This window comes from Myodes glareolus, chromosome 27 (assembly GCF_982192425.1).
Source record: "Myodes glareolus chromosome 27, mMyoGla1.1, whole genome shotgun sequence".
Taxonomy (NCBI): domain Eukaryota; kingdom Metazoa; phylum Chordata; class Mammalia; order Rodentia; family Cricetidae; genus Myodes; species Myodes glareolus.
Genome location: NC_142052.1, coordinates 32,408,722 through 32,423,708, shown reverse-complemented (window position 1 = coordinate 32,423,708; position 14,987 = coordinate 32,408,722). Strand labels below are relative to the sequence as shown.

Below are 14,987 nucleotides of genomic sequence, written 5' to 3'. Positions count from 1 at the left end.
TGGAACTGTTCCAAGTGACCTGCAGATGTGCATTTTAAAGGACTAGTCACAGGTATAGTAACATGTGTATCCTTGTAGTGGTGAACCAGACGAACTAGTCTGGCTATCACTATAACTGTATGCTACAGATTGACCAAAACATACCATGTTTCCATGTTGTTTGTGGATAATAATGTAGACACTAAAACAGACATTTTCATGTAAGGTTTTTCTGTTCTTTAATTTTTTAAATAAACTTTAGAAACCAAAATATAAAATAAAAACTACACGTTCAAAATGGAGATTGTACAAATAGATTTAATCTTATGCTTTCATCACATAATCATTGCAAACATTATCCTTCCAAACTGCTGGGTTTTTTTAAATTAGACTTTCCTTTCCTTCTCCTTAGCTTCCTTTTTTTCTTCCCAAATACAGGTCTAGCAGTCACTAGGACTGTCTTGACTTTGCCCCCATCGTCCTCACTGGAGCTGCTAGTAGACACAGCAGGTACATCCCTTCCGTGAGCATCTCCCTCTACGCTGGGCAAAACTGAGTGGCTGACTTTTGGTGACTCCACGGTTCTTCTTTGTTGTGCGCACATCTCAGATGAACTTTCTGCATCCTCACCTGAATCCCCAGGTGACTCTGAGAGGTAGGAGTCCCCCAGAAACCCACCACTTCCTGAAGATCTCCTTCTTTTGGGGTCTGATGTTTCTCTTGGGCTCGTCAGGCTTCTTTTGGGGGTTTTTCCTTTTGCCTTATCCGGGGTGCCAATCTCTTTTTCCAGCTCACCAGCTGCCTCTTCCCTTCCCTTCCTCAGCATACATGTCACAGCTCTGTTCAGCCTCTGGCTTTTGATGTGTTTGGCATCTTGTTTTTCCTGCTGAGCTAATCTAAAAAAGGAATCAATTCGCAGCTGGGTCTAAAATAAAATAAAATGATAAAGCAGATTAGTGAGTAGTTTCTAGACCAAAGCAACAAATTCAACTCTGATCACTCAGGTTGGATTACTAGTTCTAAGAATTTGATTCATGGCCTGCCAATCTACCTCTGTGGGATTTTTTAGGTTTTGTTTTGGTTTGTTTTGTTTTATAACAACTGTATCCTCTTCTCTGGCAGCAACAGAATGTCAGAGTCAATGTCTAAGTCATTCTTTTCTCTTAAGAACATTAGCATCATACAGTACCTTCAAGGGACAAATTAGGCACACCAAAAGCCACAGGAAGCAAAAATCCACTGTTAAGAAGATATTCTTTTTTTGTTTGTTTGTTTGTTTTTTCTGAGACAGTTTCTCTGTGTAACAGCCCTGGCTGTCCTGGAACTCGTTTTGTAGACCAGGCTGGCCTCAGACTCACAGAGATCTGATGGAGGCGGGCCTTCTGTCTATGTGTTATTTTCATTGGTTAATAAAGAGACTGCCTTGGCCCTTTGATAGGACAGAAAATTAGGTAGATGGTGTAAACAGAACAGAATGCTGGGAAGAGGGCAATGAGGCAGACACCATGGAGCCAGCCACCAGGTTAGACATGCTGAATCTTTCCCGGTAAGCCACGACTATGTGGTGACATACAGATTATTAGAAATGGGTTGAATCAATATGTGAAAGTTAGCCAATAAGGGGCTGGAGACAATGGGCCAGGCAGTGTTTAAAAGAATACAGTTTCTGTGTAATTATTTCGGGGGAAAAGCTAGCCAGGCGGCCCTTCTGTCTCTGTGTTATTTTCATTGGTTAATAAAGAGACTGCCTTGGCCCTTTGATAGGACAGAAAATTAGGTAGGCGGAGTAAATAGAACAGAATGTTGGGAAGAGGGCAATGAGGCAGATGCCATGGAGCCAGCCACCAGGTCAGACATGCTGAATCTTTCCCGGTAAGCCATCACCTCGTGGTGCTACACCGATAATTAGAAATGGGTTAATCAAGATATGAGAGTTAGCCAGTAACTAACTCTTTAGAGATAATGAGCCAGGTAGTGTTTAAATGAATACAATTTATGTGTTGTTATTTCCGGGGGTAAGCTAGCCGTGCGGGAGCAGGCCTGCCCACAGCTCCTCACTAGAGAGATCCACCTGCTTCTACCTAGTGCTGGGATTAAAGGCATGCACCACCACGCCTGGCTGAAAAGATACTCTTAAACCTAGTATGTGTATATAGCAGCATTATTCATAATTATCCAAAATACTAAAATCCCCAAAAGAAACAGAGTCAATATGAACTCCTTGATGGAAAATATGCTGATCCTCCAAAACTGTAAAAAGCAATGCAATCCACGGAAGAAGGTGTACGCTGACGAGTCAGGAGGAAGGAGAGACCCACGCTATCAAGAGGCATTTATGTGGAGGAGCAGATTAACATGGGAAACAAGGGGAAAATAAACCCATGTCAACAACTATTAGGAGAGAGGTAGCAATAATAATCTACTAGTACTTTCTAATTTTAGGGAGAAAAAATTGAATAATGGAAAGGGAAATATACTACAATGGCATGTCTGAAATTACGGAATAGCCAGTCACTAGCAAATATTCTCATTCTTAATGAGCGTCTATCTCTGGTAGGTAAAAGCCATCAGGTAAACAATAGGGAACCCCTGGGAATATTCTTAACATCAGCTGTATTGGATTTTTTCCCCTAAATTACGCAAACTTAATGTGAATTTATTTCACTATCCTAAAAACTATAGTTTCATTCCTATTTGCATGTATGTTTTATGAGTGGCTTCTGAGATGAAGGAAGGCTTACCCGATGTGAGCAAGACACACGGGTAAGAAAATCATAGACACCCATTTTGAAAAACTGAAGTCCACCGAAAAGGGCATTTTTCCTCCTACAAAACCTCTCTTGCAGAAATGCTAATAGAAAGACCAGACCCTAAGTTGTAACTTGAAATGTTAGTATTTGAAGAAAATTGAATGATTAGAATTGTTTTGGAGTGACTACTTCCTGGGCTTTTAAAAACTGAACAAAGCTCCAGAGAAGTTATACATTTCATCTCAAGCATCTTAATATGAAACCATTTATTAGACTAGATTTTTTTCAAAGTCAGCATAAATAAAGACACTGCGGGGTTAACAGTGATATTAAAAAATGGATTCAGGGCCCAATTTTTCCTTTCTGTTTCAGTCTACTCTTTAAGGCGTCACCATTCCAAACCCTTGGTTACTTGCCCTGAAATAAGAGTTAACTGGACATTAACAGCAACCACCCTACTCACTGCAGTCGTCACTCAGGACGTAAAGAAAACCCACAGTTACCTGCTGGACATTCAGTTGCTTGAGTACTGGAAAAAGGGATTCGTCTGTCTTCGTCCTGTTCCAGCCAAAGTATCTCTGACAAAATGTGTTGAGAGTTAAGATTTACAGATTTTTTTTCTTTTTAATGAGACTTAACAAGTAGTAAACAAAAAGATCCAGGAGTCAACATTGATGGCACTCTCTGTATCCCCAGGGACAATCATATTTATAGAGACTGAAGTGGTCAGATAAGAGGCTGGCAAAATAAGCCACTCTGACAAGATCATCTTGCAGCATGTTCTGGTCAATCTCCTAAGGCAGAAGACACTCAAAAATTTATATAGAACATCATAGACTCCTCACTACAGAGCATGGCTAACCTAGAATAAAAGCAAAATGTGGATATCTTACATATTTGTTTAAGAAAGGAAGTTGTACTGGTATTAAACCTATCATCGATGCTGAAACCTACCATCCAAATTATTATTTAAATGCACAGAATTGCAAAGCCAGTAATCTTCCATATTTTTTCAGAATACTTAATCGTAAACATGTGGTCATGTCGCGCATGCTGTAGCTGCTTGTTTCAAATTAAGATTCTTACTGAAGGACAATTGCCTCATATGCATGAAGCCCTGAGCTCATTCCCCAGCATTAAAAAAAAAAAAGAAAAAAGAAATCTCGGTAAAACTCAAGAGGGAAAGAATGAATAGGGCCTCAGATAAATGGAACACTGAAGAAAAGACAAAGCTAGGTTCCTGTCCCAGCAAACATTTGGCTCAATATTCCCATAAATGTTAAGAAAGGATATTCTCTAATCTTGTCCACGTCAGGCTTGCCCCACAGAAACGACCCCCTAGAGTCGTCCACCACAGGCTTGAGGTAAGCATCTGCGACTGCAGGGTTGGGGAAGCCAGGGGTCAGCTGCAACTTCCGCAACTTCTTCTTCACTTTCGTGTCGTGGGGATTGGCTGCAACCTTCTTGCTGTTTTGAGCTTCATGCCACCACTCTCTGTACGATAACGGAAGCAATTACTTACGAGGCAGGGAGACACAGCAGTTGCCACGCTGGAGGGGAAGAGCTAACTGTAAAGTTCTAAAACGTAATTCCAAGTGCTAATTCTAGTGCAGGTATGTGGTATAGAATATTAAGGTACACGCTACACATCTTACACCATGTTAAGGATTTCACGTGTCATGTCCGTCCCTGACCTCTCAGAAGAGGAAATGACTCACACAGTAGCTGTAATGGTTGTTCTGTCTCTTTAAGAGACAAGCCACGCCCACTCCCTCCTCTATCCGCTGAGGCAGGCTGATCTTCAGCTTCTGGCAGCCTACTGCCGCCGGGGATCTTGCAGCATTTTTTTAAAAAAAAAAATCATAAAAGTAGCATCTTGCCTCAAGACTTCATGAGTGGGGCTGATCTGTCAGATGACAAACACCCAGATCTCCACTCCAATCACAGTAGCACAAAGCTACAAATCCCCATGCCTCTTGTCAGTGAAATGGATGGTATAGTGGATCCAAGACAGTCAAGAACACAATGATTGTTTTAGTGCAGACACATCACACACAAAGTAGGCTAGGACAGACAGAGAGTATATGTACAGAAAGACGGTAGATTTAAAAAAACAAAACAAAACAAAACAAAAAACTATAAATAGTAGCAAGAACTATTGTTCTCCGGAGTACTGGACAATGCTCTAAGCAAAAATAGCCTGTTAATTTTGATTTTTTAGATTAAGTGCATTTTTAAATTTTTCATCTTAATGTTAATTTACAATGACAAATTAAAGAAAGTCACTTTTTTTTGTTTTGTTTTGTTTTGTTTTTTAACACTCCTACCAAGAAGTGAGGTTAGTACCAAGGTTGTGACTTTAGATAATGATCAGGAAGTGATAGCCGTGGAGCCTGAGACAAGCCTGTCCACTTCCTATCTCTAAAGCCACCACACCTTGAGGAGCCTGTGCTCAGGCAGAAGTCCAGATGGAGAGGATCAAAGGCCGGTCAGCATTCTGTCTGTGCACTGCCTGGAATGTGAAACATTCAGTCGGTCCTTGAGCTGCTCCAAGACAGGGAGGGAACAGGAACAAAAGACTCCCAACCCTGAGCAAGCTTCAGAGTCAGGAACAAAGCCACCACACGCTGTAGGTTGAGGTAGAGGCTACCGAGGTCTGAGGTAGGTAACCACAGTGTGCCAACAGAAAACTGGTAGAAAACACTATGGAAGTTAAAACATGCTCCTCCCCTACCCAATCATTCAGTTCCACTTCTTCACGTATTATTAGTACCAGGAACTGGGTTCCAGCCTGCAGTGGCTCAGTGAGTGACTTGGGGTGCCATCTAGAGTTCAGGAGCCCTAACAGCAGTCTTATCAATAGCAAAATGCAGGGGGAAACAATGCTTTCTTTTATTCTGAAGATATTTTTTTTGAGTATACATACTCAACAAAAATAAGAGCAGATATCAGCCCCTAGAATCACAAGCTTCCAAAACCCAGATGCTTAGACTGTTCATTGATATCTCTCAACATCAATGCTCTAAATTCCTCCAGTGAAAAGACAAACAGGACGATGCAAGAGCAGGATCCAGTTATCTGCTGCATCCAAGAAACACACCTTAACATCAAGGATAGATACAGTGTAAAGGAATGGAAAAAGATATTCCAAGCAAATGGGCCTATAAAGGAAGCTGGTGTAGCCGTTTTATCTGACAAAATGCCCTTTAAGTTCAAACTAACAAGTAAAAGCACAATCATAGCCAGGAAAATATGTTTCCAATAGAGCCCAGCAACTCTTCCACAGCAGGCCTTGAGTACTGCAACGCAGCTGAAGCGTATCAAAATTCTTAACATCTATAACCTAAATACAAGGGCACCCACCTTTGTAAAAGAAACGCTACTATAGTTTAAATCACACATAGACCGTCACACACTGATAGCTGGAGATTTCAATACCCAACTCTCACTAAAGGACAAGTCATCTAGACATGAACTAAACAGAGAAATGCTGGTGATAACTGACTTATAAATCAAATGGATCTAAAAATATTTTACCCAAACATAACAGAATACTTCTTCCAGCAGCTCATGGAACTTTCTCCAAAGTTGACCACAAATATAACAAAGTTTCAACAAATATAAAATCAACAACAGCAAATAATACCCTGCACCCTACCTGACCACCATGGATTAAAAGTAGATTATCAATAACAGAAACAACACAAAGATTACTAACTCTGGGAAACTGAATAATTCACTGATGAATGAGGAACAGGTCAAAACAGAAATAAACAAAGAAATTAAAGACTTTCCAGAGTTGAATGAAAATGAATACACTACAGACCCAAACATGTAGAAAAAATTAAGGCAGTTCTAAGAGACAAGTTCATAGCGCTAAATACATAAAAAAGACTGACATACCTTTATCCAAACCAAAAAAAAAAGGCAGAAAGAAAAGATCTAAAATAACAAAACCAGACATGAAAAGAGGAACATAACAAGGGACACTAAGGAAATCCAGATAATCATAGGAACATACCTTTAAAAGATTGGAAAATCTAAAAGAAATGTATAATTTTCTTGATACATACAACTCTCATCCAAAAAATAGCTCAAGGCCAGCGGGTTTTAGTACAGAATTCTGCCAGACTTTCAAAGACAATTTTACACCAATATACTTCAAATCAAATCCAGAAAATAAGACACAGGAAGGAACAATGGGCCAACTCATTTTGTGAAACCACAGTTACCATGATCCCCAAGTCACATAAAAACCCAACAAAGAACAAGAATTACAGACCAATTTTCTTTGCGAACACAGATGCAAAAATTCTCAACAGCATATTTGCAAACCAAATCCAAGAATACATCAAAAAAGATCATCCACCATGATCAGGTACACTTCATTCCAGAGATGCAGGGATAATTCAATGTACTAAAACTCAATAAATGCAATCCACCATGTCGGGAGAGGGAGGAGAGAGGCAGACAATGGAGGAAGTATGGGGAGAGATAGCTAAAATTAAGGGTCATTTGAAGGATAGAATGGAAATCTACTACAGTAGAAATTTTCTAAAATATATACCCGTATGAAGGTGATCTAAATGAAATTGCCAAATAATGGGAGACAGAACCCCAAATCGACATAGCAATTGACACTTACAGTTCTCGGGTTGGATTACATCTAGTCGAGTTGTTGATTACCATCAGAACCCCCAAACAACCCAGATGTCAACACTAGAGGCTGCCCTCCGCAGACTGACAGCAAGAACCCACTGCTGAAGACAACACAATTCATTGAACATGGAGAAGTCAAACTGGTGCCTACATGGCCTTCTCCCCCCCTCCCCCACCATGTCCTGGTGTCTTTCCTCTGTACAGGAAAGTGCACTGCATGCTACTAAAAGATAAACGTAAACACCAACCAGCAACAAACAAATGCTTTGAACTATAATGGTGTTCTGGATGCAAGATATGTTAGGGCAATGGTGGCCCAAAGCTTGTAGAAATAACCAAACAGTATCTGATTTGACGTAAGACCCACTCCAGAAGATGGAAGCCACACCTGATTCTGCTTGGGTGAGACCAAGAACCTGAGACTCGAGAGCCCAGGGACCAAGGGTAAAATGAAATATTAATAATCTTAATAGAAAAAAGTAACAATAAAATGAATCCCAATGACATTCTGCTATACTTAAAGATCAGTGCCTTGTTGACCATCATCGGACATTTCATCTTGAAGCAGATGGGAACAAATACAGAGAACCACAGTAAAACTTAAAGAAAGGGAGAGAGCTTGGAACACCCAGCCCTAACTGGGACACGTCTATCAAGTCCCTCCCTCAGGGCTCAAGGAATCCCAAGGGAAAGGAAGTGGGAAGGAAGAGTGTCCTTTGACTCTATGTTATGGCTTCCAGTTAGTGTGTGAATAGTTGGTCTCTGTTTCCTGTGCCTTCTCTTAGGCTCTTTTCCTTCTGTTTGTTTGCTTTATGTAGTGTTAATCTAATTAATCTTATCAAGAAAAATCAGGAGTCAGATATCTGAGTAAAAACCTGAAAACCGGAGGGGAGCAGCCACCGTTTCTTCCTACCTCTATAGTTCTACAGTTCCTTCGTCCAAAAGAGTTGAGATCCTCTCTCCACTCAGCCTTACTTCTTCTCTGTCTCTAGCCCTCCAAGCCTCTATGGTTAATTTTGGTCAGTTAGTGGAGGGCCCCACCCTCTGACTACAAGCAAGCTTTATCTGTGAGAACACAATCAAAATATCACACAACAGTTTTGCACAACTGCAATGTGTTAGTTTTTATTTTAACTTATTTTTATTATTATCCCACAGAAGCCTGTTTGCTTTCTAACGAGACAGAAGGGGGGTGAACCCAGATGGAAGGGGAAGTGGGAAAGAGCTGGGAGCAGAGAGAAGAGAAACCATAATAATGATATATTATGCAAGAAAAAAATCTATTTTCAATATAAGGAAAAACAATGTAAGAAAATAAAACTAGGGCTGGGCGGTGGTGGCACACATCTTTAATCCCAGCACTCAGGAGGCAGAACAGGTAAATCCCTGTGAGTTCAAGGCCAGCCTGGTCTACAAGAGCTAGTTCCAGGACAGCTAGGACTGTTACACAGGGAGACCCTGTCTCAAATACAAAACAAAACAAAACAAAAAAGGAAGAAAATAAAACTATAGTATACAATGTACCAGCTAGTATGCATGTGTGCATGTATGTGCATGTCTAATGGGTATAATGTGCATGTAACTGCAGCTTCTTCCAATTAATTGTAATTGCATAAGCCCAAGTGTTAAGTATAATCATTTTGATGGATACTATGCAATGTTTCTATATATTTACGCATTTGTGAGAGAATGTTATTTGTAGCTACATAGTTATTGACCAACCATGTTTAATGAGCTGTGTAATAATTTACTCCCAGTATGTCAATTCCTCAATAAAAAAGGTGCAATAAGAGAAATGAAGCCTTGGCTGAATGCAGTAGCCTGTGCCCTGAGGCTGTATGGCGCCAGCAATCACTGCAATCCCACACTCTTCAGACCTTAAAGTCCATGCATTTTTTCAAACACAGGAGATTCAAATACAGAGAACAAATGAATTAAACTGATTACCTGTGGCAAACTACTGGTTGCAAGGTATCCTCACAACTTTGTGAATAAACTACACAACAATGAATTATACTTTTGAAAGGGATGAATTGGTTATATGAGTCATATTTCAAGGTTTTAAAAACAAACAAAAAAAAAACATGCCATTGAGGGAAAACCTAAGAAAAAAAACTACTTTCTGAGTCAGCGAGATGGTTTAGCAGGAAAAGGTGCTTGCTGCCAAGCCAGATGACCTAAATTCAGTCACTAGGACCCACATGGTAGAAAGAGTACTGGCCCTCCTAAGTGGTTCTAACTCTCCACACTAAGAGGGCTGAAAGATTAAAAGCACAGTCTGGTCTTCCAGAGGACCCAGGTTCAATTCTCAGAACCCACATAGTGGCTCATAACTATCTGTAACTCCAGTTCCAGGAAACCTGACACCCTCTTCTGACCTCTGCAAGCACTGCACACTTGTGATAGACATACAGGCAGACAAAACACCCATACACATAAAATAAATAAAACTTTAGAAATAAATACTCAAAGACAATTTTTAAAACTACTTTCCAAGACACAGCTCCTACCAATCTCTGGGATTGGGTGTCTCTGACAATGAACTGATTGCAAAATGGACAACATCCAGATTCACTACGGAGACAAACCTCTGGGCATCTCTTCGGCAGAGGTTTTAGATTGAATTAACTTAGGTATGAAGTGTGTCCCTCTAAATATGAGCAACAGCATCTCCTGGGCTGGGACCCAGACTGAATGAAGAGAGTAAGCTAAGCACAGCATGTATCTCTGTTTCTGACTTTCATGCTTGCCTGCCCAGAACAGACAATACCCTAAACCATCAACCAAATCAATAAAATTAACCTTCCCTTATGTGGCCTGTGTCAGATACTTGTCACAGCTATGATGAAGAAATAAATACTTAGTTTCTGAAGTTCAGAAGTTCCACCTCAGGTTCAGTGCACCTCTGGGTCAGGACACGCATTTTCATGGGCAGTGACTTATTTATAAAGTTCCTGGCCCTGAACTTCCAAGTCCTTTCTGGTTGACTTCTTTCATAACACTGAATGTGTGGTGAGCAATTGCACTGGCAACACTGGACAATTTCATTTGCTTTTCCATTACCCAATCTAAGAAGGAACTTGAGGGTGTTGATTGTAGCTACTTACCTTTCCCATCTCTGAGTCCTGCATATGACATATCAGCTACTCGACAGACATCTAAATGAATCCAGAGCCAGCTCACACAATAATGAGCGCTGCAGACCTGGGTTTGTGTCCTTGGACTAGGATAAGCCAGGCATGAATAAAAAAAAAAAACAGACTCACAAGGGCCCTAGAAACCACAGGCGCTGTCCCCACTGCTCCTTCCACAAACAGTGGTTTGGGACATCATGATTTCAGAAACCCCCGAGGTGGTGGCACACACCTACAGTAGCAGCTATGCAGGAAGCTGAGGCTGGAGGATAGCAAGTTTGAGCTCAGTCTAGGCAATACAGTAAGAGTTCAGCATGTTAAAAAAGATCCATTTGTTAATCTGAGTATTTATATAAATAACCTGAATTAAAGACATGAAAAAAAGCCTTACGAGAATTTTAAGAGCGGGTCCAGGCCGCGTCCAGGGAATTCATTGAGAATCTCCATGGCTGTTACACAGCCAACAGTTGGGATCCCTTCGGTATAATCACTGCCCAGTAGATAAGCCAAGTTGATTAATTTGCTCCGGTCCAGTCCTGTATGAATAGCAACAAATAGATTTAATACTTTTATAAAAGTTATATAACATAAATATTTTATTATATAAACTGTGTATGATAAACCAATATCCAAAGACACATGTTTTGCTTAAAAGGAGTTTCCATTGTTAAATATCATTATATTGAGTTTTCAAGTTGTAACATGAAGGGGCCCTGCTTGTTGGGGGTTTCTGTCCTGCCGGGTTCCCCCAGCTGTTTAGCCCCAAAGAGACTCACACAGAGATCTCTATAAGTTATAAAACTGATTGGCCCATTAGGTCATTATAAATTCTCTATGTATGCTCACCTCTATATTTAGCTGTCTAACCTGCTCCCTCTGACCACAGGCACACGCACTCCATTAACAACTGCCTCTAGTGAGCCTCTCAGAATGAACTCATCCCAACTCCACTTTCTCTTCCCCTGCTCCATTCCACCACTGGCCCAGAAACGGGAAACTAGAAGCCCTCTTCCCAGATCCCACATCCAAGGCACAAACAGTTTTCTCTGCTGCACCAGACACTATAAGGCTTCAGTTTCTGCTCACTGATGTAACTATTGATATCACCCTCCTCCCCCATTCCCACTGGCCTCCTTACTTCCCTAGAACGGGTATATAAGCAATCTTCTGCCTCCGGGCCTTGAAAATCTTTAAGTCCCTCTGACATGATCGTTGTTGACTATCTATCTACAGCTCTGCGACTATTTTCTCACGGAGCCTGCCCTAGGCTGCCACAAACAAAGCTTTCCCTGATGACACCTCTGTGGGAACATCATGTGTCTCCCACGGCTGCTCCTCATTCTTCTTCTGCCTTTTACCCTATGTGCACATCAAGCATCACATGATAACTTGTCAACACGGCCAGCATCTTTTCCCTCTACTGGATTGTTTCATTCGCTGCTGTTTTCTCACTGTCAAGGATGACTGGCATATGAGAGTCAATCAGTGTGCATTTCCCAGCTGAACGGATGGACGGATGGCGCGGTCAACATCAGGACCAGCAACGGCTCCATTCCCTACCCTATGAGAGCATCTCTGGTTCCCTGTAAGGGAACTCAACTAACCTTGTAGATGACTTAACTACAAGAAAGACATTAGAATTTTGGCTTCTTAAATCCAAGTTTTAAAATCCTATAATTTCGCATTCCCATTCATGCATCAAATTAGTTCCTTCAGAAGAAAAAAACCACGTGAGGCAAATCAGGACGGTGAACTGTGGGAAGCTACCACACTCTGAGCCTTACCTAGCTGGTTGTGAAAGTCCACATACTGGTAATACTCTACAAACTTGTTTTTGTTAAAGAAATTCTTATAGACATGCCGGGCGCCAAACAGCCAGATATCACTGTCATCAGTGATGGTCCCAGAAGTCTGATCAGTGAGGTCAAGAATGGCACACTGCGCCTCTGCCTCCATGGGAGCCTGGATGTAGGGGATGCCAAACAGGCGCAGGAGTTCCTGTGGTAAGAGAAAGCACCCAAGGGAAATGCACTGGTGACCTTGACCACAAGGGGTGTGAGGCTATCACACAGCCCTTCCCACAGAAGGACAAGTCACAGAAGCCCAACCTGGGGTCACACACACCTGACTTTCCAGAAACATCTGGCCCGTTACCGAGGCAGCAATCCGTTCTTGCTGCTGTTTTTGAGCTTTCAGTGAATTCTGCTCTGCCAAGAGGTTGCTCTCCAGGATGTCTAGTTCCTCCTATAAAAAAAAAAATTGCTCCCATTCAGAGATCATTCCAGTTACGATACAACTATGATCATTTGTTACAAGAAACCAAAGAGCGTGCATTTCCTCTGGCAGAAATGACCAGTAACCTGCTGCTCCTTACAGTGTTTCCCTCTTGGGATTTCGAGGAAAGACTGTCTCTTTCGGTCACCTCACTACATCATATGAGAAACCTATCCACCCCACAGGCAACTAACATTTCTTTTTATTTCTTTTCTTTTCTGTTTGTTTTTTGTTTGTTTGTTTGTTTGTTTCAAGGCAGGGTTTCTCTGTAGCTTTGGAGCCTGTCCTGGAACTAGCTCTCCTAGGCCAGGCTGGCCTCGAACTCACAGAGATCCACCGGTTTCTGCCTCCCGAGTGCTGGGATTAAAGGCATGCGCCACCACCGTCTGGCTAGCAACTAACATATCAAAAGGGAACAATGAGTAACAAGAAGATGGATTAAGAACGGCTAGGAGATATTTATCCAGAAACTCTTAAGATCTCAAAAGCCACAGGCTTGGCTTCCTCGGCACTAAGTTAAAACATGGTATCACATGATTACCAAATTAATATCTTGCCATTCATTAGATGAGCTCTCGGCATCTCTGTCAGAGTCTTTGTGCTCTTCTTTGGCCACGTCCTCACTGTCGGAGCTGTCCTGTCGGAGTTCTGTGCCCCTGGACGTTCCTTCTTGCGGGGTTCCTCCTGGTTCCTCTTCATCTTGTTCAGAGTCAGATTTAGAAGTCTCCAGTAACTCTGTTTGCAGTTCACCATCACTGACCAAACTCTGTACCTCAATGAAACTTCCTGTCCAAAATAGAATGATGTCACTTCATCTACAGTGAGAACGTCAGGGTCACTCTGACGTCATCAGAACTTTCTAAACAGTTGTGAAAAATGTGAGACTCCAGAGGAGTTGTTATTCTTAAACACACTGCATTACAGATGCCCGCCTAGCACTTCCAAACAAGTATTTCCAGTCAAACAAATTGATCTACTAAGCTTTTGGTCACTGAAAGTAGGAATCAAATTCTCAAAAACTTGCATATTAGCTATGTTCTGCAAACTAATACTGTTCTTAAAACTCAGAAAGGAAGTCAGGGAAGGAGATAGGCTGACAGCAAATCTTCACATCTGGATCTGCAGGAAGCAGGAAGCGAGAATGACAGAGGACCTGGCATGAGCTTCTGAAATCTCAAAACCCACCCCCAGAGATACACTTCCTCCAGCAAGACCACACCTACTCCAAAAAGGCCATACCTCCTAAAAGTGCCATTCCTATGAGCCTATGGGGGCCATTTTCATTCAAATCAGTGCAATCATTCAGACAAAAACTGAACAGAGAAATGCTGGCGCTCATAGATGCTATAAACCAAATGGACTTAACATATTTATAGAACACTTAACCTATACACAATAATATATGTTCTTCTCAGCATCTCATGGAACTTTCTCCAGATTTGACCACATACTCAGACGCTAAGGGAGTCTCAAGATACAAGAAAACTGAAATAACTCCCTACATCCAATCAGACTACCATGGATTAAAGCGGGATACAAACAACAAAGATAACACAAAGTTTACAAACTCAAGGAAATTGAACAGCTCTCTACTGGATGAAAAATGGGGCAAGGCAGAAATAAAGAAAGACACTCAAGACTTTATAGAATTCAATGATTTTCATTTTGAAAACACAGCACACCCAAACTTAGGAGGCACAGTGGAGGTGGTGCTAAGAGGAGAGCTCATAGCACTAAGTGCCCACATAAAACCTGGAGATAATCTCATCCTAGCAACCTGACAGCACACCCGAAGATCTGGAACAAAAATAAGTGAGCATACCCAAAAGAAGTAGGTGGCAAGAAACAATGAAACTGAGGGCAACAAAGAGAACAATACAGAGAATCAAGGAAACAAGGAGTAGAATCTTGGAGAAAAGCAACAAGACAGACATAGAACCAAAAATAAAAAGCGGGACATAACAACAGACCCCAAGGAAATCCAGAGGATCATAAAAACCTGTACCAACCAAACTGGAAAATATAAAAGCAATGGATACATTTCCTAAACAGATACCACTTATTAAAGTTAAGATTGGATAAGCAATTTTAACCTGAAATAGAAGAAGTAATTAAAATTTTCCAATTCAAAAAAAGCCCAGGGTCAAATGATTTTAGCACAGAATTCTCTCAGATTTTCAAAGAAAAATTA

At 41.3% G+C, this 14,987-nt stretch overlaps 1 protein-coding gene across 3 annotated transcripts in view; it reads right to left on the bottom strand.

The window, feature by feature from the left end:
• Window positions 1-281: 281 nt before the first annotated feature.
• Ercc5 (ERCC excision repair 5, endonuclease) overlaps window positions 282-14,987 on the bottom strand; it is a 36,440-nt gene continuing 21,734 nt past the window's right edge. For all 3 annotated transcript variants that reach the window (XM_085684254.2, XM_048455993.3, XM_048455994.3), the window contains 7 exons: window positions 13,338-13,582; window positions 12,647-12,766; window positions 12,307-12,520; window positions 10,914-11,058; window positions 4,023-4,223; window positions 3,233-3,317; window positions 282-904 (listed from right to left, as the gene is read on the bottom strand). In XM_085684254.2, the coding sequence (XP_085540380.2) occupies window positions 335-904; window positions 3,233-3,317; window positions 4,023-4,223; window positions 10,914-11,058; window positions 12,307-12,520; window positions 12,647-12,766; window positions 13,338-13,582 (1,580 nt within the window). In that variant the 3' untranslated portion in view covers window positions 282-334. The remainder of the gene's footprint in view (window positions 905-3,232; window positions 3,318-4,022; window positions 4,224-10,913; window positions 11,059-12,306; window positions 12,521-12,646; window positions 12,767-13,337; window positions 13,583-14,987) is intronic.